At 44.9% G+C, this 27,268-nt stretch overlaps 1 protein-coding gene across 6 annotated transcripts; it reads right to left on the minus strand.

Annotated features, from left to right (window-relative positions):
- Positions 1-10,345: 10,345 nt before the first annotated feature.
- Positions 10,346-21,821, minus strand: LOC138797068 (uncharacterized). 6 transcript variants are annotated; one of them, XM_069976838.1, is made up of 8 exons: positions 21,664-21,715; positions 19,569-19,723; positions 18,433-18,649; positions 16,011-16,070; positions 15,770-15,907; positions 14,001-14,147; positions 13,321-13,381; positions 10,346-12,385 (listed from the first exon to the last, which is right to left on the minus strand). In XM_069976838.1, exons 3-8 carry the CDS (start codon positions 18,595-18,597, stop codon positions 12,282-12,284), a joined length of 675 nt encoding a protein of 224 aa, XP_069832939.1. In that variant the 5' UTR covers positions 18,598-18,649; positions 19,569-19,723; positions 21,664-21,715; the 3' UTR covers positions 10,346-12,281. The 6 variants fall into 6 exon arrangements, with proteins under 6 accessions (XP_069832939.1, XP_069832942.1, XP_069832945.1 ...); XM_069976841.1 differs by lacking the exon at positions 21,664-21,715 and adding an exon at positions 21,423-21,440; XM_069976844.1 differs by lacking the exons at positions 19,569-19,723; positions 21,664-21,715 and adding an exon at positions 21,801-21,821.
- Positions 21,822-27,268: the final 5,447 nt, after the last annotated feature.

Genomic DNA, 27,268 nt, shown 5'->3' on the forward strand with positions numbered 1-27,268 from the left:
ATGGCCACTTTTCCCCCTACTGTTGTCTCCAATTCAGGTGCAGTTTGCAATTAAGCTCCATTTACTTCAATGGAACTGAGTTTTAAAACGACACCCAAACTGGAGACAACAGTAGGGGGAAAGTGGCCATATTACACAGATTTATCTGATCATTGAAGCCAATGCCAGGAATAGACTATAAACAGGGAACAGGTGATAAAAGGAAAGACTGAGATTTCTCCTCTCTTCCAATTCATTCCTTGTTTTGGCTTCAAGAATGTCAGATAAATCTGTCTGTGTAATGGACTTGAGGCAGGGTTCCCTCTGTCTTTTACAAAAAATGGATGAAAAAACTGATGCACTTCCAGTATAAACAAAAAAAGCTCACCAAAATGTGGTCAACCATGTTTTTGTGTAAGGCTGGGTTCAAACTACCTTTTTTTTTCATCCGTTTTTTGCAAAAACAGGTGGAAGAAAACCTAGTGTGAACCCAGTCTTACTGTAGCAGTACTGATTGATTTAATTTTTGATCGTGTGACTGCTGCGGTCCACAGCTGCATACATCTCTGTGTATTCCTTTGGACTACAGCTGGATCCTCATAGTTAGTTACACATAGTTTGTAATGCTGTGGCCTAATGCGAGGGCTTCAGACAGACATTTTGTATCAATACTGACTAGCTGCAGCTATTGTCCAAATGAACGCGTTGAGTTGCATGCAACGTAATGCACTCTGTGAACTACTATCGCCTAATAGTAAAAAAAAAAACTGTCGCCCTCTTCTTAAAGGGGTTTACAGTGCTTTACAAGAAACTGGTTGGAGGTTTAAGAAAAAACCCCGCCGATCCAGCGGCTGCTCCATGAGCTCCAGCTGAAGTGCCCTGTGATGTAGCCTCACACTGTGCACTGCAAAATCCCCTTTAAAACACCTAGAACAGGGGTAGGGAACCTTTGCTCTCCAGATGTTGCAAAACTACAATTCCCATCATGCCTGGACAGCCAAAGCTTTAGCTTTGACTGTCCAGGCATGATAGGAGTTGTAGTTTTGCAACAGCTGAAGAGCCAAGGTTCTCTACTTCTGACCTAAAAGATCAAATATATAGGCAATCTGTTAGCACAAACATTTTTAAATGTCATTTTAACAGTTTACGAGCACTACTACCGTTCATGTCAAGTGTTTTGCTGTGTCCTCGTGATAGAAAATGCACTAAATATTGTACAAGTATTGTTAAAAACAGGGAATACTGGGTGAAACCAGCCATGTCTTCTACTTCACAGAATCTGTATATACTATATGCTTACTTAGACACAAATTTACTGTAAGAAAAGTATGTTCTATTATCATAGTGAGTTTCCAGTAAGGCTGCCTTCTCACAGCTGGCGCAAGGATTGATTTCTAGCTTAAATGAGGGAAAATAGGGAAAAAAAGGGAACCTTTTTCTTCCTATGGTGTCATAGGGTCTGTTGTGAACGCATTCTTTCCAGTTTTCACTAGGTCTTAAAGTGTAACTAATTATTATTTTTTTTTGTTGCAGAAATTAATACAAGCGATTTTAAGAAACTCTGTAATAGGTTTTAGAAGGCAAAAAGCTGTTTTCCCCCCTCACTACTTGTCTGCTTATTATCAGGCAAAGTCGTATTCATTACAGAGGAGCAAAGTGAAGACTGCTTCTGCTGTGTCCATTATAACCTGTTGAGGGGGATGAGTGAGCAGAGAAGCAGCTGTACAGTTTGGAGACTGGACACATAATACACTGATTTCACAGGTTACTGCAGGTCTGGGATCTTGGTGAGAGAAGATTGCATGATGTAGTATTTTGCAGGGCTGCCTTCTCTCCTCTGTTCTCACTCACCCCCCTCAACCCCTCCCCTCTCCATAGAGCATAATGGGCACAGAAATCCTGCTTCTTCTGAAGTGACGGGGGGAGATAGTAAAACAGCTCTTTGAGTACAGAAGGAAACTCTTTTGCTTAATAAAACCTATTACAGAGTTTCTCAAAATCGTTTGTACTATTGATATTGATATTTATTGATTTCTGAAAAATGACATTTAAATGAGAGAGAACGCTTTAAGGATCTATTTTACCTTTCTTTACCAGATATGGGAATAGATCCCAACAAGAAATCAAATGTTTTCAGACTTTCCCTTGTTCTTTTATTTTTCATCTTTTTTGGGGTAAGCTGGTAAGAGCTGAGCCTGATCTATATAAAAGTAGCTGAAATGGCTAAATTGATTTGTATTCTACTTAGATGCTTATGTGCCAGTGTTAAAGGCTCTGCTGGTCGTGGTCCTTTCAGATACCTCGCTTGAAATATTCCTTTATCGATCGGACTCTCTCGGCCATGTTTGTCTACCTTCTAACAAATTGACTCTCAATAGCCAAGTGCAGCCTGCGGCTCTTCTGGCACTTTGTCAGCACAATCTAGAAGTTGTTTTTCTCGAGGCCAGTATAGCGCCATTGTTTGCCTTTATCATGTCTTAAACACTACCTGATCCCCTATAGTAGAAACATTGTGAGACTTCTGGACTGTTCTGGTGAATTGAAATCCCATAAGTGTTATAGATTCCTGCCCTATTTATGACTGTGAAAATCGATATCATGCGTGTGTGTGTATATAATCTATGACCGAAAGGGATCATTTTAACGAAAGAAATGTAGTCATTGTGTTTGTGGTTTTTCAGCCGCTGATCTTTTTGAACACTTAAATCATTCCAATTGAAGTGCGTAGAGGCTGTATTTCCAGCAGTGTCATCCTATTACATGCTGAGGCTATGTTCACACATTGTTTGTGTGTCAAACAATGGCTGCTGCATTACGTGTTTCTCCTACGTCTGTTAACGCGTTAACGGGCGCAACATTATTTTCCACCCATATAAGTCTGCTGGCCATATGGGTGTGAATAAAAATCGGTCAACCATTGACTTTCGGTCACACTACGGACTGTGGGACGGCCATACAGTGTGTGAACAGTCTATTTTCTATTTTCTATGGCCGTTGTTTGCAAACTGCGGCTGTAAAAAAAAAAAAAAAAAGAAAAAAAAAGTTCATTATTTTGTACAGCCACAGTAAACGCGACTCTATCCACCAACCCATCCAACCACTATTACGGTCTGTTTGATGAGAGTAAATCTTTACTGGTCGTGTCTTTTAAAATGTGCCCAGTGCCTTAGAGAAAAAAAGTTCTCTTAAAGGGGTTATCCAGCGCTACAAAAACATGGCCAATCTGGAGACAAGAGAGGGGAAAAAGAGGTCATGTTTTTGTAGTGCTGGATAACCCCTTTAAGCAAACTGGTGTAGCAGTGAGTGTTTGTGCCCCAGGACTGCAATTCCTCTCCTTTCTTCCTTCCTATCATTAGAAATACCCTTGGCAGGATTACTATTCCTTGCTCTTCTAGACTGCACCTGTATCGCTATGGCAGATGTGCAGTGTTTAGACAAGTGATGAATAGGAGAAATTCTGACTGGGGGTGTTCCTAATGATGAGGAAAAAGGAGAGGCGTTGCAGACCTGGGGCACAGACACCCTAGGCCACATCAGTTTGACTTGTCTGCTACAGAATAGAAGACAATTTTTTTTTTGCTCTGACCCAAGGCATCGGGCACATTTAAAAATGACCAGTATGGCTTTACTCTCATCAAATAATGGCACTAGCGGGTTGGTGGATACAGAATCGCTTTTATGCCCTGATCTGGACAGTGACACTGCTGGAGCTTTCATTGATGTTAGCATAGACATGTGTATAAGAGTCCCTAGGATAGGCTATAAATTTGTCATCTGCAAGAGTCCCATCCCCTGACCACTACTAGCCAGCAGAACAAAGAGCCTGCAGTATATTCACACGTGTGGCTGTGTCAAGTATTCATATGAACAGGATCCCGATATAGCACTGGCCCTTTTGCGTTGCTCATTAAAAAAGGGTCCCAGGATGGAACTCTCTGACATGTTAGTAGTCTGCCCTAGGGATACGGTATCAAAAGCCTAATGAACACTTCTACAAAGAAATAAGGGAATAAGGCTATGGCTACACGGTGACTTTGACAACAACATGGGTCGCATCTGCAAAGGTGGCTATTCTGCGCTCTTTGTGGTGTTTTGTAGAGAATGTCAGTGAATGGGGTCACATTGCAACTTGTTAGTCTCTACGACTAGAAACTCGTCCTGGATAGAGGTGATCGAATAGGGCCGAGGTTCAGGTTCGTATGAACACAAACCATTGGCATTTGACTCCCGATGCCTTCCCGTTCCATGGGGAAGGTGGAGACAGGCCGAGTACCGCCTGGAAAACAGGGATACAGCCTAGTTAATAGTCTGTATCCCTGTTTTCCAGGCGGTACTCGGGCTGTCTCCACCTTCCCCACGAAACGGGAAGGCATCGGGAGTCAAATGCCAATGTTTTGGGTTCATACGAACCTGAACCTCGGCCCTGTTCGATCCTCTTTAATCCTGGATGGATTTCTGATGGATTTCACTTTTGTGCCATGGCTGTGGCCACTTGCAGGTCACATGACTTTATTCCCTTACATGAGCTGCATGTGGGGGGTACGAACCAGGTTGTGGCCATATTTGCCGTGTAGCCCTAGCTTTATATTTTTTTGGGAGGGAGAGGGATAAGACTGTTTGTTTTTTTTTTTTGTTTTTTTTTAATGCATACACTTATACTTAAAATATTCTGCATTTTACTTCCCTCTTGTAATCTAGAAAGTGGATCAGTTTGTTGATTAATTAGTAATTTTATTTTTAGGTTTTTATTTCTTCTTTTAGTATACATGATGTGCCATTTTAAAAATCTAACTTCAATATGGCTACGTGCATCATCAATACTAATGACCATCCTGACAGACCCAAAGTACATATAACCAATATATGGATTAAAGGGAGTGGTAGGTATACATTTTATGTATTTATTTGCCAACAGTTCATGAACTATGCAATGTCTTTATAGTATGTAAGTCTGCCATCTTATTCTAGTATTGATTTTTTTTTGTATGTGTGGAATTAAGTTTCATTGGCTCCTTATGAAATCTTGCGTGTTCAACCATGGAAATGCTGCTTTGGATATTAACCTTACTCTTAACTCATTGTGGTGTCTTACGCCTCACACTTTTTTTTTGTATGACCCTTCCCTCAAAGATTCCAATAAAAAATTGCTAATAAATAGTACAGAACTTTTTGACTTCTTTTAACCCCTTGATGCACAGATGTCCAGGTCAAATTGAAGCAATGTTCCTCCTCGTCTTCTAAGAGCCATAGCGCTTTTTTTTTTTCTCCACCTGCAGGGCTGGTTGGGGTGTCATTTATGTGCCATGTTCTCTATTACACCTGTTAATTTTTTTTGGGCGGATGTCGGAATCTGCCTGACCATAGAATGGAGTCTATGGGACAGGTGGAGAGTGAAGCCGGGGCGCGTGTAGACAGCATCCGGACCAGAGAGGTAAATGTTTGTCATCAGCATAGAATTGATACTTTAAGCCGTAGGATTCTACGAAGTGTCCAAGGCCAAATGTTTAGTTTGAGAAGAGGCCCTAGGACATAGCCTTGGGGGGAACCAACAGTGAGGGAGTGGGAGACACTAAAAGATGGCACAGGTTTTCTTTCAGTGCTGTTCAGCAGCCCTGGACACTCGCCTTGGTTGTTGGGTTAGGTTGGTGTGCCAGGGCTGTCTGTTTCATCAAGTTGTGTTGTGGGTGAGGCAAGAGCGGAGGTAATTGTAAAGTGGTTAAAGGTTTGCAGTTGTATCATAGTCATTGAGAGAAGATATGGTGGAGAGTGGCAGAAGGGTGAAGGAGCAGGATCTGTTTAAAGTCCACTCAGATCCCGCCTCCTTCATGGAGTGGCTGAGCGGACCTGAGACGTCACGTCTCGGGCCCGCGTCAGACAGCCGGAAGCGGACGGGTACTAGAGTGCAGCAATGCGGGACCAGCCGCTGGAACCGGGGAGGTGAGTGGACGTCTTTTCCCTCGGCCACCTCCTCCCCGGTCCCAGCACAAAAGTGCCCCCCTGCTGGAGTACCCCTTTAATGTTAAGGTACCACTCTTTTCTCCAGTTTTGGGTGCATGTTTTGCTGCTTAGTTCCATCGAAGTGAATGGAGCTTAATTGCAAACCACACTTTTAACTGGAGACAAGAGTTGGGTTGTCTCTGGAAGAAATTGGCCATGTTTTTCTAATGCTGGTTAACCCCTTTAAGGTTCTTGAGAGGGGGGGCAGTTAAGAAAAGAGATGAGAATGTTAGGAGGTTTTGGTCAGATGTGGAGAGTTGTGCTAGTAAGGTCAGGTGTGGAAAAAGATAAGGTCTAGTTTATGACCCTTTTGTGAGTAGCCATAGAGGCCATGTGAGGCCTCTAGGAGGAGGAGGTTAGTAATTAAGATTTTGGAGGTGGCTGTTTGGACTCGGAGTGTCGATGGGGATGTTGAAGTAGTCAATGATGGTGATGGCTATTGCACTTCCTCTCTACGGACATCTCCCAAGTGGTAAATTTGGTTAAGGAAGGTGGTTGGTAAATGACAGCCACTTGGAGGTTGAAGTAGAAATGGATGGAGTTAGTGGAGGAATGAAGGTTTATTCCAGACAGAGAGTGTGACAGGGGGATGGACAGGATGCATATCATGTTAGAGGGATAGTGTGGCGTAGACTGTAGAGAAAGATGGTGGATGATAGGAGGGCAGCAGGGTCAATAAGATCTGGAGGGGAGAGCGAGGGTTGGGAGAAATGTCTCCAGCAGTAAGAAAGAAAGAGTTAGGGTACTATTACACCAACAGATCTGACGAAAGATTATCTGCCAAAGATTTGAAGCCAAACCCAGGAACAGACTATAAATCAGAGAACAGGTCATAAAGGAAAGTCTGGATTTCTCCTCTTTTCAAATCCACTCCTGGGTTTGGCTTCAAATCTTTGGCAGATAATCTGTCATCAGATCTGTTGGTGTAATAGTACCCTAAGTGTGAGGCATGGACGTTGGGAGAATTTTGGAATAAAGGTTTTAATGTATGTAAAAGATAGCCAAAGGAGTTAAATCAGTTGGTAAAAGGGCTGGAGAAATAAAAATTATTGCTTGATGAGTTGGGGGGAAGGAACAAGTTTTTCAAAAAGCCGATCTATATCCAACATGGTGCCGGCCAGAAAACTATATTTCACATCATGCAATGGTTTTGCCTAATTGGTCCATGATCTAGCAGAGCTGATATTCCCATGCCTCTTCAGCCCCAAATCGCCGCACTGGGATCTCCGGCGAGGCACACGTCATGGCCTGTCTGATGGACTGACCGCTCAGCTAGTCAGTGACGCCGCTCCAGTCACTGATTGGCTGAGCAGGCTGGCCATCAGCTGGGACAGGTATTTTCCCCCAAGTCGCAATGTCATAACTCTGGGAAAATGCCTTCCGGTGGGGGTCCCAAGGCTAGTACCATCGCTTATCGTGGGCACATGGAAAGTTAAGCAATACTTCATTGTTACTCTCTCCCCTGCCGTCTGCGAGAGGTTGGCTAAGGCCAGACTTCTCCTTTAGCTAATTAATAGTACCAGTTGTTCAACTGTAAGGGTTGAGTGAAGACAGGGGGAACACACAGGAAACTAATGAAAACAGTTTCAGTTCACTGCTTAGGCAGGGGAGCAATAAACGCCAATACAGGGATGAGTAAAGACAGACGTACCATAGGTTAAACATGCAATGCAGAGATCAGTGAAATGGGGGGGGGGGGGTTACCAGATCATCTCATCGTTAGGGCAGTGTGATGCACCAATGTAAGGGCAGGATTGATATGATCACCACACAGCTTTTATACTCAAAACGTCAATCATGAGATTATAAACAGAACCTGGATTCCTTACTAAAGACAATACATTTCCAGTCCTTAGCCGTCCAGGTTGCTCGATCCCGACTCCGCTGCAGAACACTTAATGGATGCCATGACACCAAATTTTCCTCTGCTTGGAAAGTCTGCACAAAAACTGTTGTGAAATGAAGGTCTGGATGGTGGACAACAAAACTGGGAGGTGCTCATGCTTGTGGTTTGGCGGGGCTGGCAAAACCTTATTTACAGTGTGTCCCAGCTTGGACGAAATGGCCTAGATCACAGGTGTCAAACTCAGGCCCTCCAGCTGTTGCAGAACTCCCATCACGCCTGCAATTGTAGTGTTGCAGCAGCTGGAGGGCCTGAGTTTAACACCCCTGGCCCAGATGGCGAGAAATTTGTTGAAACAACGATCCAGCCCTCAGGAAATCTTTGTGTGCACATCACAGGCATGTCTAGCAGTCTTCCCATAAGTAGCCTATGCAAGCTGTTTTATAGAGTAGGAGGGAAAGGACTTTTACATTCTCTTGTGGCAAGACCTATTCTCTAATCCAGGGATAGGGAACCTTCGGCCCTCCAGCTGTGGTAAAACAGATTCCATTATGCCTGGACAGCAAAAGCTTTTCTTTTGCTGTCCAGGCACAATGGGAATTGTAGTTTTGTAACAGCTGGAGGGCCAAAGTTTCCCCATGCCTATGTTAGACTCCATCCACAAGGATCAAAGCTGCGCCTGAATGGAAAATGAAGGCCTTCCAAGAATCTCAGTAGCAGCTCTGTGCATAATGTAAGTGTGCTGTCTCTTTTATTTCTGCACACAAAGCACATTGTAAATCCAGAGTATTAAGTGGTATGATGCTGCGTTTACACAGAGCGATAATTTGCCCAATCGTACGATTAACTATTTTGAAATAACTTTTTTTTTTAAATAACTATCAGCGTTTAGACGGAATGATATATCGAATGGAAAAATCGTTTTGCGATCGCTTACGCCTATCTCGCACATAGGTTAAATCGGTGAACGACTGTTTACACGGAACGATCTGCAAATTTTTTGTGAACAACCAACAACGATTTAAGAACTTGTTCAAAGATCAAAATTAACGATTTCTCGCTCGTCACTTGATCGTTCACATGTACGATTATAGTTTGAATTCGATTGTACAATAATTGTTCCGTGTAAATGCACCATTACTCTGTGTCCTGTGGGTCTTGGCTAAAGGTACAAATCAGTTAATAATTGTTGATATAGGGTCCTATAGGAGCGGCTGCTGATTCTGACATCTTCTAAGCTTCCGGAAAGAGTGAGCTGCTTCTTTCCAACCAGTTTGCCCTTCCAGAATTAGACTCATTCAGGAATTTTTGGACCTCTAGCTCCTTATGTCATTGGAGAAGATGAAACATTTGGACCATCCCCTCATTGGTTGCACCCATTCCCCATGTATCGTTTGGACGACCAAAAGTGCATTTTTAAACTACTGCCTTGCAATGGCGAGGTGGCATGTGGAGTGTGCTTTTGAGGTTCTGAGCAAGTGGCATCTACAACAGTCTGCCCTTCATAGCAGTGCAGAGAATGGGAAGGCAGTGATTTGCGCCTGCAGCATCCTTCACAATTCCATCATGATGCTATGGTACGGCCAGAGTTTGAGATGGAGATCCATACATCAATGACCTTGGTGTTATGATAAATTGCCATGACATGATTAAACCCCAACCAATGTAATAGCCAACCCCCCCAATATTACCCCATGTAGTAGCCAACCCAACCAAAATTGACCGACATATTAGCCATCTCTCCCAATAGTGCCCAAATAGTAGCTAGCCCCCCAAGTGTCCCATATAGTAGCCAGCCCTCCCCAATAGTCTAATATAGTAGCCAACCCTCCCTCCCCAATAGTCTCATATTGTGGCCTGCAAGATTATAATATGGGTGGTCTGAGTGGCTGTCAGGACCACCCATATTATAATCTAATGCGATGGCAGGCCAGATGTAATTCAAACTCTGAATTGCCTGGCGGACAAAAAATAATGGCCCGCGGGCCAGAGTTTGACATGACTGGTCTTTAGAGAGAGAGCACAACACATCATCCTGCAATCTTCTCTCACCAAGCTCCCAGATAAGCACTGACCTTTCTGACCTGTGAATTCAGCATTTTATGTGCCCAGACAGTCTCCAAACTGTACAGCTGCTTGTCTCCTCTCCCTGCTCTCTCATCCCCCTCGGCCCCTCCATAGGTTAATAAGGACTCAGCAAACCAGTCTTCACTTTGCTCCTCTGTAATGAAGACGGCTTTGCCTGATAATGAACAGGTAAGAAGTGTGTGTTAGAGTTTTAAAATTGCTTGTACTATTGATTTCTGCAAATAAATAACAAATAATTTTGACGATTTTAAGTGTCATACGCTAATAGGAGACTAAATGTCTTAGTTTCACGACACCTTTATCTAATGTTTGGTTTCTGGTCCTTGACAAATCAGGTACAAATGAACTTAGTCCTATCCACTGGAAGTAGCTTTTTCTACAAAATACAAATACTGTTATACAAATATACTGAAATATTTTATTAATTACATTTCTTTTGATATATATACACATAAGGAAATAAACAATTTTAAAATAGAACAGATTTATTGTAATAAAATAAAAAACACAGGTTGGACACCTTCAGCAAACAGCACTTTGTTCTATAGCCAAGATCTTTGGAATCGCACTATATACATGTGTTGGTTTATGGAAGGGGGGTAAATGTGACCCCACCAAAAAGCTTTTTACTTGTAACCACTATGTGCTAGAGATGTTTGTATAATGGTATACCAAGTACCATTTGTTAAAAGTTTGAAAGCCCCCACCCCTTAAAAGGGAAAGGACAAAAGATTTTATAAATGTTTTGCTGCCTTATTCCTATAACACATGTGAAGTCTCTTTATGAAAATGAAAAGATCAGAGTTTCATCTTTTAAAGGGGTTTTCTGTGAAGAGCTCAGTCTATTTGGCCCAGAAAACCCCTTTAAGACATTTATATTACACATTTAAAAAAAATTGAAGATTCAACTTATAAAACAATAAAATCTCCAAATTATCAAAATTAACAAAAAAAAATGCTAAGGAAATAGTCCTAAGAAATAGTTAGTCTTCAGATGTGGAAGGTAGCATATTTTTTAGACCAAGATATGAGTGCATTTAGTTTCCAGTTACAAACCTCACCTCATATACCTTATACTGGGGCTTTTATAGGAGAGTAACCTCCATCTTTATTCTACAGTCCTCAAAATGATTAAACAGATGGTATGTTTTACCCATTTTGTTAGGACCAAGAAGGGTTTCACGGTCTCTCCTCAATTTGGAAATATGAACCTTTTTGTAAACTGCATTATATCCTAGGTCATGTTCCCACACCGGCCATTCCGTGACCCGGACGGGTCACAGAACAGCCGGTGTCAGAAAAGATCGTCCTGGCCGGTACTACAGTTACTGCAGCCGGATGATCTTTACTGCCGCTGAATTTGGATGCGAGCGCATCCGTGCACGCCTGCATTCGAATTCCCTGCTGCCCACAATGGAGCGTGCAGCCGGAGCTGCACGCTTCATTGTGTGAACTGACAGGGTTTTCTGCGGCAGCTATTCGCTGTGGTATCTGCAGCGAGATATGTTACGTGTGAATCTTGCCTTAAACACTAAATAGGTTGGATATGCCAGAACAAAACAGCTATTACTGCTACACATGAATACTATAGCAAGGTCAGTCCTGTTCTTTTGTGGTTCAGTACTGTGTTATTAAACTTTGACATTACTTATTCTACATTAAAGGCTACGTTCACATGATGTACTTTTTACAAAAAGAATGGTCTTTGCTTTCAATTTACACAACGGACGTTCTTTTCATGATGCAATGATTTGCATTGAAGTCAATGCAAACAACGGCCTTTGTTTCACACAATGTATTGAACAATAGCCATTGTTTGCAACGATCGTTAAAATAATAATCGTCAATCATTTCCGGTCGTTGTTCATAAACTTCAATGCAATTTCCATGTAAATAAAATGGTTATTGTTTGATATTCAAAACAACGGCTGTTGTTTTGAGTGCCAAATAACGGCCTTTGTTTAAACGTTGTGTGAACATAGCCTAAAAGAGTAGCATTTTTTTTTCTGACAAATACATTTAACAATTTTCATGATTCTATAGTCCTAAAAGTGAAAAGCAGGCATGTAGGCACTGGAGTCCTCATCAATACCAGCGTATTAGTGTCATGTGTGATGTGCATTGATAGGGGGAGGGGAAAAACCAGTGTAGCATCATAAACGCTACAGTGATATAAAGGGGTGTAAAGCTCCTTCAACAAACATAAGTTATGCTTAGTGCAAATCCGGACAAAAACATATAAGACATTAAAAAGACCACGTAACATTCAATTATTCTATACATTTTCGGCTGGTTCATTAAACTGTCACCAGCTTAAGAATCCCTATACAAGTCTTTGTAATAATATTAAAACCTCTGATGAAATTAATGAAAGTCATGAAAGCCTGACGTATGGAGGAGGCCGAGAAGATTCTTCTTCTGTTTCCAGTCCAGATTCTGTGAATTGCACAGGAGCATTGAAAATCCTTTCATCGCCTCCTAAAAGGTGTAAAGTCCAGTATGAAAACAAGTAATATACTGATCAAAACTTTTAAAGGGGAACTATCAGCAGATCTAGCTTCATATTGCGAATGTGGTGCAGAGCTTGGTATGTCTTACCTTCCTCCTTGGCGCCGTTCCAGTGCTGTTAGCAGCATAATCCTCGGACCGGAGCACCGTTAGGAGCACTGCCTAGCCTCCAGAGTGCTGACCGCTCCTTCTAACGATAATCAATGGAGCGGGCAGGCCGGCTCAAGCTATGGGAGCCGGGCACTGCTCCGTCCTGAGGAATACACTGCTAACAGCATGGGAATGGCACCGAGGAGGAAGGTAAGAGACATACCATCCTCCTCTGTGCCCCATTCACTATCTCCACTAACATAGTTAAACCTGTAGGGCTTGTCAACTTAAATATTATGGCAAGCATGCATTTAGCAAACTTGCCCCCTCCTCCTGGCACTATCCCTCGAAATGTCTAAGTTACTGACACTACTCCTCTAAACCATATAGATATATATACATACACACACAATGTACATTATTTGTAAGTATGTATACACTATAGCTATATAGTATGGAATAGAAGAATGGTGGTCGGTAACGTAGACAATGAGCTGTCAACAATGGGAGGGAAACTGCAGAATATCAGGAGAAGGCGTCAAGTTTGCCAAATGAATAATCAACTGGATTTTTTTTTCTTACAAAAAAACAAAACTCAACATAAAGCATGTTGATAACACATTTCTTAAAGCAAAGCATTAATCAGAAAGTTTATTCCCCTTCTCAGCCGCTTGGCGAGTGGTGAGCACAATGGTGAAAAGTCACATTTTTTTTTAGCTACAAGGGGCCTTGCATCAATCTGCACTAAGGTCTGACCTTGATAAATATACTCCATAGTTTATAAGTAAATTACTAAATAATAATAATAATCTCACCACGGAAAGTGCACACCAGTTCAACAGTCTGCGGTTGTTCATGGTCAGGGTGTAGCCATTCCTAAATTAAAATAAAATACATTTACACAGTACAAATCAAAAGTCTTGAATGATTTAACTTGTCCCAAACAATCTGAATTGGGTTTAGGTCAGGTGATTGAGGAGGCCATGTAGCACTCCATCACTGTCCCTCTTAAAAAAAAAAAACAGTAGGCAGGTAGTGTATTTGGGGTCACTGCCCTGTTGAAAAAACAAACAATGGTCCCACTAAGAAAAAAACAGATGGGATGTCATGTCATTGCAGAATACTGTGGCTGCAACGCTGGAGGAAAAAACTAATACCTGTCAAAATTACCTGTGCATTTTTTAAAGGGGTTATCCAGCGCTACAAAAACATGGCCACTTTTCCCCCTCTCTTTTCTCCAGATTGGGTGGGGTTTCAAACTCAGTTCCATTGAAGTAAATTGAGCTTAGTTGCAAACCACCCCTTGACAAGAGAGGGGGAAAAGTGGCCATGTTTTTGTAGCGCTGGATAACCCCTTTAAGCTCCATTCACTTCAATGGGACTGAGTTTCAAAACCAGCACCTAAACTGGAGACAAGAGTCAAGTTCCCTCTGTAAGAAAGTGGCCATGAACTCTGAAGTTAGGTGCCGACAGTTTAACGGCCAGATTTACTCACCATCCCAGTGATGTTGTCATAGCACATGCAGTGTGGTAAACTTCTGCACCCCATAAATGCAATGCACAGGACTACACAAAGACTGAGGAACGAAGCCACAAGCATGGCTATATTTGCCCCTTGAACAAGCCGACCAAGTATGAAGTTCTAGAAAAAACAAATAAAATACAATCAGTGAGTATCACATGTAAACTGGATGGTGGTGGGGGCGCTGTTCTAGCTGCACACAGGGCAGTTTCTAGGGGGGGGGGGGGGGGACGCCCCATCATCTGGCCAGATCACTGCCACCCCGCCCGGCAGGGTCAGGCTGGGCTGGGGCGCCTTCCCCCCCCCCGGGCCGGTCCCTCCAGACAGCAGGATCTTTTGCAAGTACAGTAAGCTTCTGGCACAGGCAGCCTGTCACACACCGGCCCGGAAGCTCACCGCTGTAGCCCCGCAGGGCCCGGACTTCTCCTCTCTCCTGTTTGGCGGTGGACATGTGACATAATGACGTCACATGTCCGCAGCCTAGGAGAGAAGTCCAGGCGCCGCGGAGCTACAGCGGTGAGCTACCGGGCCGGTGTGTGACAGGCTGCCTGTGCCGGAAGCTCACTATACTTGCAAGATCAGCTGCCAGACAGAGGGAGACGCTGCTGCAGGATCCAGGAGAGGTGAGTGTTTTGGGGTTTTTTTCTCATAATTGCGGCAATGTGGGGGCTACAAAGGGGCCAATACTATTGGGGGGCTACAAAGGGGGGAGGGCTATACTATGGGGGGCTATTCCGTGGGAGGGCTATACTATGGGGGGGCTACTCAGGTGGAGGGCTATACTATGGGGGCTACTCAGGGGGAGGGCTATACTGTGGGGGGGCTACACTATTGGGGGGCTACTCGGGGGAGGGCTATCCTATATGGGGCTATTACTATCTGGACTGCACAGGGGGATTGTTACTATGGGGGGGAGCTCAGGTGGGATTATTACTATTGTGACTGCACAGGGAGGGATTATAACTGAGGGGAAGCACAGGGGGGATTGTTAATATGGAGGGGAGCTCAGGGGGATTATTACTATGGGGGAAGCACAGGGGGGGGGTTATTACTATGGGGGGGAGCACAGGGGGATTATTACTATGGGGGAAGCACAGGGAGGATTACTACTATGGGCACAGAGCACAGGGGGGGATTATTACTATTAGGGAAGGAAGCACAGGTGGGATTATTACTATATGAGGACACAGCAGGGTATCCTACATACAGGGGGCAACTCACATAGCTACTGACTTTACTGCATGTGACACAAAAAAAGTGGAAATTGTCAAAGTGCGGAGCCTAAAGTGTTTGTCTGGCAGGAGGAAGAAATAATCATGGAGGTCTGTGCCAGAAGGGATGGAATTACTTTTTTTTTTTTTTTTTGGGGGGGGGGGGGGGGGGCTTTTAGCAAGATTCGCCCTGTAGTCCAAATTACATAGAAACGTCCCTGGCTGCACATATACACACCGTTGCATAATGATGGGTTTTCACTTACAATAAAAAAAAAAAATGTTTTCATAAAAAGTATAAAATTCATGCGATCACTTTACTGCAGCCTCCTCTTATAACTACAGACAGAACAGGAAGTCTCAGCTTAGTTTTAGTGGTGTGAACGAAAACTGCAGGATATTAGGATCTTATAATTCAGATAGAAAAATGGAAAATTAGAAAAAAACAAAAATGCTTAAAAAATATGTTTAACATAAAATATGTTTAAGTTACCTCAGGATATTTTATGGTCAACACATTCTTACACTTACCGTGTGAATAATGTGAACAGGTGTATGGGAGAACACCTCATCGTCATCCTCCCCATAGGACAGAGTTAAACATGCATAGATGATGATGATTAAGGTGGTGAAACAGGAAAATACTGCAGAGGCAATAAGTGCATTCACCTATATATACGCACAATGACAAGTCAGTCAGTGATAAGCAGACGGGTCTACACAAAAAAGCACAATCGATTAAAGAGAAAAAACAGGTACAACATTTTCTTACTAGAATAGGATTTTTCTTCTGGGATGAAAATAAAGCCAGCATGCCAGGAACAGCCATGATCTGGAAACACAAGGGATGGATAAAATTACAGTTCTCTTTATACCAGACAGAAGATTTGTGGCCCCAACACAGCTTTTGACTAGAAAGGGGTTAACGTGCATGGTCTTTCCACAGACGCATACTGACTGTATAATTTTTGCCAGGGATTATAGCTATGATCACTCACACCCAAAGGATGATCACCCAGCGGTTTAATTTTTTTTATTTAAAGTGTCACTGTCGTTTAATTTATTTATTTTTTTGCAGAAATCAATAGTACAGAAGATTTTAAGAAACTTTGTAATTGGGGTTATTAGCCGAAAAATGCATTTTTATCATGAAAAAGCAGTTTGAAGCTCTCTCCCCCCCCCCCCCCCCCCCGTTTTCATTGTTCTCTATGGAGAGGGGAGGGGTGGAGGGAGATGAGGCACCAAAACAGGACAACGAAGTGTTAATTTACTAGGCTCTCTCCTTTGAAGTCAGCACTGACCCCTCTGATCTCTAAATACTTTCACACAGGTCCCGCTGTGTAATCCTTTCCTCTCTACTGTCGACTAATCTCCCACCTCCCCTCTCCATAGGTTATACAGGGCATGTCTGATGCAACAAGACGTGATTTCCTGATAATGAGCAGTGAATGAGAGAGAGGAGGGGGGGGGGCTGGGGAAAGTTTTTGAATGCAGATAATGGCAGATTTGCCTAATAAACCCAATTACAAAGTTTCTTAAAATCGCCGGTGCTAATGATTTCTGCAAAAAAAAAAAAAAAAAGCCAGTGACTTTGAAAATACACAAATTGGGGATTGATAATTTTCATCCAATCTTCCCTACTCTAGGATTGCTTTTCTTTTGCCCGTAGTAACCTTTTTTCTTCTTTTGTTGTCATTTTAAAAGACTATTGGTAAGCGTTTTCTATCCTTATGCTTTGGCCCCTTCCTTGGTTTATATATTAAAAACACACAATTGATGAGGAACAACTAACATCTTTTTACAGCCGCTAAGTTATCCTTTGCATTTGTCGTTCCCAATGAAATATTGTGCATACACAGTCATCTAGGAACGAGAGGAGTAGTAAGATTAGTAGTCGTCACTCATAGGCAGGTGCAAGTGGGCAAGGGGCAAAGTACATGGGCTGGAAAAGTCTGGGTACATGCCGCCATGCGGAATGCCCTTTGGGCACTTCTACCTTATTTACATATTTTTAAAAATGCTGTTTGTGCACTTAGGGTATGTTCATACTGAGCAAAATCGGCGGAAATCTGTTTGACACTGAGGCAGCCAGGATTCCGCGGCAGAGAGCTCCACCATCGAATTCCGACCATTTTGCTTAGTGTGAACATACCCTTAAACTGAATGTGTAAGGGTGCATTTACACTGAGATTATCTGCCAAAGATTTGAAGCCAAAGCCAGAAACAGACTATAAACAGAGATCAGGTCATAAAGGAAAGCCTGAGATTATTCCTCTTTTCAAATCCATTCCAGGCTTTGGCTTCAAATCTTTGGCAGATAATCTTTCAGGGCAAATAAACCCCTAGGGTCCTATTCCACGGGCCGATAGGGGCCTGATCAATAATGTAAACGAGAGCCGATCTGCTAGATCAGCGATCGTTTACTGGGCCTATTACATAGCCCAATAATCGTTTAGCGAGGGCTGCAGGGACATTGGAAATACCATACTTTACCTAAACATGTTGCAGGTCGTCTCCTGCACTCCTTCTTCCTCCCGGACCCGCGCGCGGCAGCAGCTTCGGTGCGGCCTGTCTGAGCTGACAGACCGCTCAGCCAATCACTGGCCGTGGTGGTCCTGGCCAGTGATTGGCTAAGCGGTCTGTCAGCTTAGAGAGGGAGGAAGGAGCAGCGCAGGAGAAGACCTGCAACATGCTTAGGTAAAGCATGGTGCTTGTAAAATCATTGGTCGCCCGCTGCGCATCGCTATTCCATGCAGCGATGCGCGATCAGCCGTTGTCTCTATGGCAAGGAGCGATAATCGGCCAAATCAGGCGGATTATCGCTCTGTGGAATAGCCCCTTAGTATAAGGGTGAGCAAAATGCTAAGCCTTATGTGAGAATGGCCATATTTATGCTGCTGAAAAGTTATCTGGGTTGTTCCTAGGGCTACATTTTTTATTATATTTCTTTTTAATAAATAGTTCAACAGTACATAATGGTTCTCTGGTTATTTTGTAGACACCACCCTATAAAAAGTAGCTCTTTATCTGAAAGCCTTGCGACCCAGCTATATTTCCACTGCAACATTGCAGCCACCTCCGTCCTACTGATAACTACTGGTCGTGGGAATGCTTAGCAGACATCCCTATAAAATAACTTTGGAGAGGACAAAAATGGCTCAAATAGGAATCATTTTGAAAATTAAGTGCATTACCATGCCGGCCCACAGCGGAGCTCTGGTTTTACCCAATGTGGATTCTTTACGAAAGGCTCCATCCATGAAACCGCAAACCACTGACACACCGGCACATGCGATTTGGAGGATTCCAAGCACCACCATACTCCTTTGATTGAATATAAAATAACGGTATCGATCCATGACCAAGGTTATCGCTAAAAGATGTTCTTATGATGACCAGGAGCCTCGTTTCCTATTAAAGAAGAAAGATCATTAATCTGGAGTCCTATGCCTAGAAAACATCTACAACCATTCTTAGGGTCCTATTCCACGGGCCGAGGAGGGCCCGAACAACGATGTAAACGAGCGGCGATCTGCTAGATCGCCACTCGTTCACCGGGCCTATTCCACGGCCCGATGATCGTTGAGCGAGGGCTGCAAGGACATCGTTACCAATGTCCTTGCAGCATCATACATTACCTGTCCAGGCTTCTTCTCAGCGCTGTCTTCTTCCCCGGGTCCCGCGTGCTCTATCTTCAGAATGGCCGGTCCCGGCCTGTGATTGGCTGAGCACTCCGTCAGCAGACCGGCCATTCTGAAAATAGAGCGCGCGGGACCCGGGGATGAAGACAGCGCGGAGAAGAAGCCTGGACAGGTAATGTAAAATGCTGCTGCTGTCAAATCGTCGGTTGCCCACCGCGCACCGCTATTCAACCGTAGCGATGCGCAGTGGGGGAACGATGATTTTAGGTCAGGCCCTAAATGAACGATCATCGGCTGATCGTTCTCTCTATTTCACTGAACGATAATCGGCCAAATCGGCCCAAATGGGGCTGATGCGGCCGATTATCGTTACTGTGGAATAGGGCCCTTACTTATAGAGATCACCTTAAGGGTGCATTCACATGTACAGGATCCACAGCAGAATTGATGGTGCAGATTCAATGCTGTGTTCAGCCATTTAGATCAAATCCGCTGCTACCCTTAGGCTGTGTTCACACACAGTATTTTTGCTCAGTATTTTGCAACCAAAACTAGGAGTGAATAGGAAATACAGAAAGGTTATGTTCACACATTGTTGAAATTGAGTGGATGGCCGTCATTTAATGGCAAATAAGGGACGTTATTTAAAAAAAAACAGCTGTTTGAAAATAACCATAAGTTAACCATACCAACGGGTAGTGAATTGCAAGTCCTGATGATTAGAAAAAAATCTCTTGCATGGAACCCACTGAGTATTGTATTGTTGCCCCTCTACATGCTGGAACTGAAGATCCTGCAGGAGCTGAACTTTAGAGGTACACTTTAATAAAGGGGTTGTCCTTCACTGGAATAATAATGCTATAATATAAATGATGACACAAGTTCTAAACAGTTTACAAGCCAAGATTTCAAGACATCAAAGAGCACAGAGAAGCGTTGTATGACAAAGCCTGACTATATACTACAATAAAACATTTTTTAGGGATACAGGTTCAGTAAGTCCCAGTAATAGGACTGATTAAATTGTTATCCCTTACCATCTGTATAACTTTAGTAAATAGGACCCCCCCCCCCAAAAAAAAAGACAAACAAACCAAAAAAAAGCGGCCTGGTAGGGCACTTTACCATGTAATAATTTGCCTATTATACTGCAATACTACTGAATGTTCGAGCAGTGTGCGAGCATAGCCTGTGTTTTCAATCCACTCCTGGTTTTGGTTGCTAAATTATAGAGCTAAATTACTGTCCGTGAATATAGCCTCAGGGTCAATGATGTTTCTCTTTGAAGACTTCCAAAATGTCAGGAAATGCATATTGTGTTTCCCCAAAAATAAGACAGTGTCTTATATCGATCCAAAGATGCGCTAAGTCTTATTTTCAGGGGATGTTTTATTTATCTGTGAAGAACTATTCACATGTAACATGCACAGCGTATGGTATGGCGGCTTCCGGGCCACCAGGGGGAGCTCATCACAGCACACTTTTACAGCACAGCAGGGACAGTGTACAGTATGGCGGCTTCTGGCTACCAGAGGGAGCTCACCACAGCACAGCAGGGACAGCGTATGGTGGCAGATGACGGGATAATGGCAGACCGTGTGCATCTCTACATCTGGCGGTAGGGAATAAAGGGAATTAGAGGCAGACGAGGGGCCTCTTAAAGGGGTACTCCGGCGGGGGGGGCTATTTTGGGATCTGGCCGGGGAGGAGGTGGCATCCCCGGTTCCAGTGGCAGGTCATGTATCACGGTGCTCCGGTCCCTGGTGCCCGGCCGCCTTCTGGTGTGGGCTCGAGACGTGACGTCTCAAGTCCGCTCAGCCAGTCAGTGACAGAGGCAGGATCCGTTTCAAGCCGCTCAGATCCCGCCTCTGTCACTGACTGGCTGAGTGGACTTGAGACGTCACGTCTCGAGCCCGCGTCAAACACCAGGAACCGGGGAGGTGAGTGGACGTTGTTTCCCTCAGCCACCTCCTCCTAGGCCAGATCCCAAAATAACCCCCCCCCCGGGCAGGAGTACCCCTTTAATGCCTTGCCTGCTCATTTACAAGTGTCGCTGCAAAGAGGAACATCGTGTGGTTGGTGGCAGGTGACGGTCTTCATGTCCTGCATGCAGCTGCTCAGCAACAGACAGTGAAGGTCGGGGGGCATGCTTCCAAAAAAAATACTTTGCTAGGTCTCACTCTCGGGGGAGGCCTTATATTTAGCCATTCAGCAAAACCTCCACAAGGTTTCATTTTCGGGGAAACAGGATGCGTCCAAGCTAAAATTTCGATTCAACGCAAAATAAAAGCGAGTGTGAATGATGGTGTAGACTGGGGCAGGGGTCCTGACCATGATGTCCTCCAATACAGCACCTGAGTATAAGTGACAGGACTGTACTGTGTGAGGTGGAGGGCAGCCTGCTATAGAACAGCAGCCACTGTACTGCACACTGATACAGTCACGTGACAGTCAGTGCAGGTGCCACACACCTGAGGCAGCACATTGCCTCATACCATAGATCACCAGTATATAGACCTATACACCTCTCCACCATACAGCACCTAGAAAGTTACGTAAAGCAATGCCGGGGTGTTTCCCAGCAGGGAGTAGAGACGACAGGTGTGACACAAAGCAATCACATCCCCCCCGGCAGCAGTGATGGACGCGGCCGCCCGGGCTCTGCAGCACAGGGGAGGGCGAGTCAACCACGCGAAGGGGGGGGGGGCACGGCTGCTCATATTCCACACACTAAACTAACAAAGCCGCCACCTAATTCACACCCGACATCCAGGTATCGCTTACCGCGTCCTGTGCAGCTTCACCGGCATCAAACAACTCCCGCCGACATCACCACATACATTTACCACCACAAGCCACCCTCAGGCTGTTAAGCAAGGAACACCCCTCAGTCAGGTGAATGGAACTTCCCCCGCCCGTACCTGCATCTTACTGGAGGGCACCTCCCACTTTGTGTACAGGTGTGTACGGTCCTGCGCCCGCGCCTGACATTTGTATTTGAAAATGTTTTATGAGATGGTCGCGTCCTGACTAATCCAAGTAAAAGTCACAGGGGTGTGCTCTTAAAGGGACAGTCACTGTAATGGCATCAACTCTAACAGGACAAGGACTTACATTTCTATGGAATGTTATTTTTATTTTTACAGTCGATTTATTTCCAGATGATTTTACAAATTTGTATTCCATATACACCTGCCATTTTTAGTAGCGTACCTCATAATATTTTCCAATGTGTTGCAGAATATGTTGGTGCTATACAAGTAAATATTTATTATTATTATTATTATTATTATTAATGGGGTCAAATAGATTGAGCGAACAGTTCAGTTTAAAAGAAAAAAAAAAGTCAGTGAGACACGGACAAAGCGGACGTTAAATGCCCGACCTGGGCTGTTTCCCCGCATGGCATGATATATCGGTATCATACCGGGAGTGGGAAAACTGTATGAAACGCTGCAGGACTGTAATGACAGAGCCGCCCGGCTGCTTCATCACAATGCCGAAGAGTTTCATACAGTTTCAACGTCCATGTTGTCCGTGTTACAACTTCTCCAGCCTTTGTTGACGTAACTAGAGATGAACGAATCAGCTTTGTACAAAGCAACGCTGATCGGCGCTTGAATCCCGCATCCCTCCCTGAAGGGGGAGGGTACAGCCCGAAGACCGCCAGGTAAACATGGATACAGCTATGGATGTCTGCATGTTTTCCAGGTGGTTCCCGGGCAGTATCCTCCCCCATCACGGAGCAGCCATCCTGCCGGATTCAAACGCCAATCAGTTTTGCTTTATCGGAAGCTGATTAAGGGTATGTGCACACTACGGAATCCTGCGGATCACCCACCGTGGATTCCGCAGCTCGGACCCGCTCATGGACTCTGACGGCCACGCGCATCTCCGCTGGCCCCAAAGGCTTCATTCTATGGTTTGCCAGATTCCGCCATCTACCCGAAGAATGAACCCGCTCATTCTTGGGATGGATGGCGGAATCTGGCAAAACATAGAATGAAGCCTTTGGGGCCAGCGGAGATGCGCGTGTCCACGAGCGGGGTGGAGCTACGGAATCCGCAGCAGATGATCCCCCGGGATTCCATAGTGTGCACATACCCTCACTCATCTCTAATCACAAGTCATGAATCCGCTCACAGCATCCACATTGCAATCTCTTTGCATTACACGATATAGGATGACGTTCTTCCAGAGCATTTAAGTCCTATTGAAAAAACATTCTTCAAACCGTTCAGGTTAATGGGAGCAATCTAAGGAAATTATGGAGCAAAGTTCACCAGGAATGGCCGTCTCCTCCAGCCTCCAGTGTTGTTGCTTAAACTTTGGAACCAACCCAAGCCCTGACCACTTTTCTTTAGTGTTATTTCCAGTTAGGAGGCACCAGTGATATATACCGTGTTTCCCTGATAATAAGACAGTGTCTTATATTAAGTTTTGCTTTCAAAGATGCACTAGGTCTTATTTTCAGGTGAGGTCTTATTTTTCCATGAAGAAAAATTCTCATGTCACATAATCAGCAGGGACAGAGGATATGGTATGGCGGCTTCCGGCCACCGGGTAGAGTTCACCACAACACACCTGTACAACACAGCAGGGACAGAGCGTACGGTATGGTATCTTCTGGCCACCAGGGAGAGCTCATCACAGCACACTCGTACAGCACAGCAGGGACAGCGTACAGTATGGTGGCTTCCGACCTCCAGGGGGGCGCTCACCACAGCACACTCATACAGCACAGCAGGGACAGAGTGTACGGTATGGCGGCTTCTGGCCACCAGGAGGAGCTCACCACGGCACACTCGTACAGCACAGCAGGGACAGCGTACAGTATGGCAGCAGGCGACAGGATAACAGAAGACTGTGAGCAGCTCTACATCTGGCGGTAGGGAACGACGGGGATGGCGTCAGGCAATGAGCCTCTTGATGTCTTGCCTGCACATTTATAAATGACAGCTGTGGAAGGGAACATCGTGGTTGGTGGCCGGTGACGGTCTTCATGTCCTGCATGCAGCTGCTCTGCAATAGACAGTGAAGGTAGGGGACAACAGCAGCAGTCACTGTAATTATAAAAAAATAAAAAAAAGCGCTCTTAACGGCTTACCAGGCACAACTAGCCCAGTCCACCTATTTGTCATAAGAGGAAGAGTACCTGCACCCACTTTCTTTGTTACCCCGATACTGTACGTCATATAAAAGCAGCAGAAAGATGCCCCGTCAGCATACATACAACAAAAAGTTTGGGATATTTGGATTGTGGGTGAAAACTATGAAAAATAAAAAAAAGTTGGCACTACAGTGATATGAAAGGAGGGCACTTAAGTAGTAGCAATGGTGATTTCCTCTTCTCAAACTATTTATTGAAACAAAAGCCAACATTAGTGGTGGGTATACCCCCGTGGGTATACCCCCGTGGGTATACCCCCGTGGGTATACCCCCCCCCCCCCCAACAAAAATCATCAATGTCTCAATAACTTGTCATGTTTTCTTGGGCATCAGTTACTTAACAACGTCTCACGCCGCACACCAATCGACTTATTGTCTGCTGAGACATGGCATCCCACTCTTCTTAAAGGGCGGCCCTCAAGTCATTGTGGTTCTGGGGTACAGAGTTACGAGCCCCTGCAAGGCACCTCAGCTGATCAGCAAAGATGGCGGCCAGCAGGCAGGGCAGAGGGGGGCTATTGTACTGGAATTTAGTGTTGTCCCTAATGCCACTTTAAGAGAGACAACTAGTGCTAGGTAATTAGGATGACGGCACAAATACGCCCCCTACAGGAGGAGGTAATGCTTCCTGATGGTTAGTAACAGCTGCCTTGTGCAACAAGACTTAAAGTGAATGTACCAGCAGTACATTCGCTTTAAGTATTTCACATGGATAGAACAGCGTAGGGAAGGCAGTGCTACTTACCTTTTTTTGAACCGCAGCCTGGTTCCTGTGTACGGTGCCGTTCTATTCCCAGGCACTGGCCGGGGGTGAAGCACTGGAGGTGGGCCGACCCGCCCCCAGTGGGGGAAACCCACGCCTCTCTATGAAGCGCTTCCATTGATTCTAATGAAGTCGCATCATAGAAGGGTGGGGGTTTCCTTCCACTAGGAGCGGGCCGGCCCGCCTCCAGTGCTTCACCCCCGGCCAGTGCCTGGGAATAGAACAGCGCCGTATGCGGGAAAGAGGCTGCGGTTCAAAAAAAGGACCGGAGCACTGGCTTCCCCATGTCGGTGCTTTCTACCCGTGTGAAAATCTTGAAGCAAATGTACTGCTGGTACATTGGGAGAGAAAACCAACACTGGTCTGGTCCTACCAGTATGTTGAGAGCTTGGGGCCCTTAGTCATGACATGTTATAAATATACATATACATACAGTAGAACCTCGGTTTCCGAACAATTCGGTTTTCGAACTAAATTTCCCCCTGATGCTTTGCTCGGTATCCGAACAAAACCAGGGGGATAACTGTCAGCTGAACTGATGTTCAGCTGACAGTTAGAGGTGTTCGGAAACACTGAGAGGCAGGAGCGGGCGGCTATTTAAACTTGCCGCCGTGCTCCTGCTCCTCTCAGCTGCGGGGGACACCCTGTAAAGAAGCGGGGATTTCCCTCTTCTTTATTATGATGGGATTCCCCACTTCTTTACAAGGTGTCCCCGGCAGCTGAGAGGAGCAGGAGCACGGCGGCAAGTTTAAATAGCCGCCCGCTCCTGCCTCTCACTGCGGGGACGCCCTGAAGCCGGCCGCACTAACCTGACACCCCACGTCCCCCCGCTGGCCCGGAGCTCTTCCTGTATGCGTCCCCCCGCAGCCGCACGCATATGCTGTTCTGAACGCGGCCCCGCTCATCAGCTCCTTAGCCGCTTCCTCCTGCTGCTCCCCGCTGCGTCTGCAGGATGAAGGAGAGTCTGCAGACGCGGCGGGGAGCAGCGGGAGTAAGCAGCTAAGGAGTTGGTGAGCGGGGCTGCCGGCAGAACAGCAGATGCGTGCGGCTGCTGGGGGACGCATACAGGAAGAGCTCCGGGCCAGCGGGGGGACGTGGGGTGTCAGGTTAGTGCGGCCGACTTCAGGGCGTCCCCGCAGTGAGAGGCAGGAGCGGGCGGCTATTTAAACTTGCCGCCGTGCTCCTGCTCCTCTCAGCTGCCGGGGACACCTTGTAAAGAAGTGGGGAATCCCATCATAATGAGGGAAATCCCCGCTTCTTTACAGGGTGTCCCCCGCAGCTGAGAGGAGCAGGAGCACAGCGGCAAGTTTAAATAGCCGCCCGCTCCTGCCTCTCAGTGTTCCGGTGAACATGGAGTGTTCTTACGCTCTGTGGGCCGGGTACTCTGCACCTGACCCACGGAGTGTAAGAACCAATTAATCAATTTAACATTGTTCCCTATGGGAACTTACAGCTCGGTTCTCGAACTGCTCGGTTTTGGAACAATTATGTTCGAGAACCGAAGTACCACTGTATATATATATCTATATTATATATATATATATATATATATATATATATATATATATATATATATAGTGATGGCAAAACAGATCAACAGCACACCCCTCCCCCGAAACAGGTGGATCTAGGTAATGGTAATTTCTAAAGCATATACCCACAATACATCTCTAGGCGTGACAACAAACATTCTAAACTATACATATATAATATAATCAAATATGCATAGCACTTCCTACATAACATATGTTGCACACCCTGCGGTGGAAATGCTAATACTGAAGCGCAAACAATACATATAGATCGTGTCATGCATAATAGAAATGGATGGCTCACAAACATCTGGTGGAAACCTCAATATATAGAAGCTAAATCTTATTAAAAGGGGTACTCCGGCAAAAATCTTTTTCTTTCAAATCAACTGGTATCAGAAAGATGTATAGATTTGTTATTTACTTCCATTTAAAAATCTCAAGTCTTCCAGTACTTATCAGCTGCTGTATGTTCTGCAGGAAGTGGTGTATTCTCTCCAGTCTGACACAGTGCTCTCTGCTGCCACCTCTGTCCATGTCAGGAACTGTCCAGAGCAGCAGCAAATCCCCATAGAAAATCTCTCCTGTTCTGTACAGTTCCTGTCTGGGATTAATGTGTTACGATTAATCATAAACACATGCTGTGTTTACACGAAACAATAATTGGCCCGATCGTACAATTAACGATGTCGGAGTAACGATTTTTTTTTTCATAACGGTCAGCGTTTATGAAAGTACGATACATCGTACGGAAATTCGTTTTGCGATCGTTTTGAGATCGCCTAAGCCTATTGGTTAAATCGGCGAACGACTGTTTAGACTGAACGATCTGCAAATTTTTTGCGAACAACGATTTTGGAACATGTTGTAAGATCAAAATGAACGATTTCTCGTTCACCGTTTGATCGTTCGCAGCATTTACAC

This window comes from Dendropsophus ebraccatus, chromosome 7 (assembly GCF_027789765.1).
Source record: "Dendropsophus ebraccatus isolate aDenEbr1 chromosome 7, aDenEbr1.pat, whole genome shotgun sequence".
Taxonomy (NCBI): Eukaryota; Metazoa; Chordata; class Amphibia; order Anura; family Hylidae; genus Dendropsophus; species Dendropsophus ebraccatus.

Coding starts and splice junctions, on each gene's coding strand:
- LOC138797068 (XM_069976844.1), bottom strand. CDS start 18,597: ATGGATCGATACCGTTATTTTATATTCAATCAAAGGAGTATGGTGGTG. Junction 16,071..18,432: donor CTCCGCTGTGGGCCGGCATG/GTAATGCACTTA, acceptor TTGTGTTTCCAG/ATCATGGCTGTTCCTGGCAT. Junction 12,386..13,320: donor ACTGGTGTGCACTTTCCGTG/GTGAGATTATTA, acceptor TACACCTTTTAG/GAGGCGATGAAAGGATTTTC.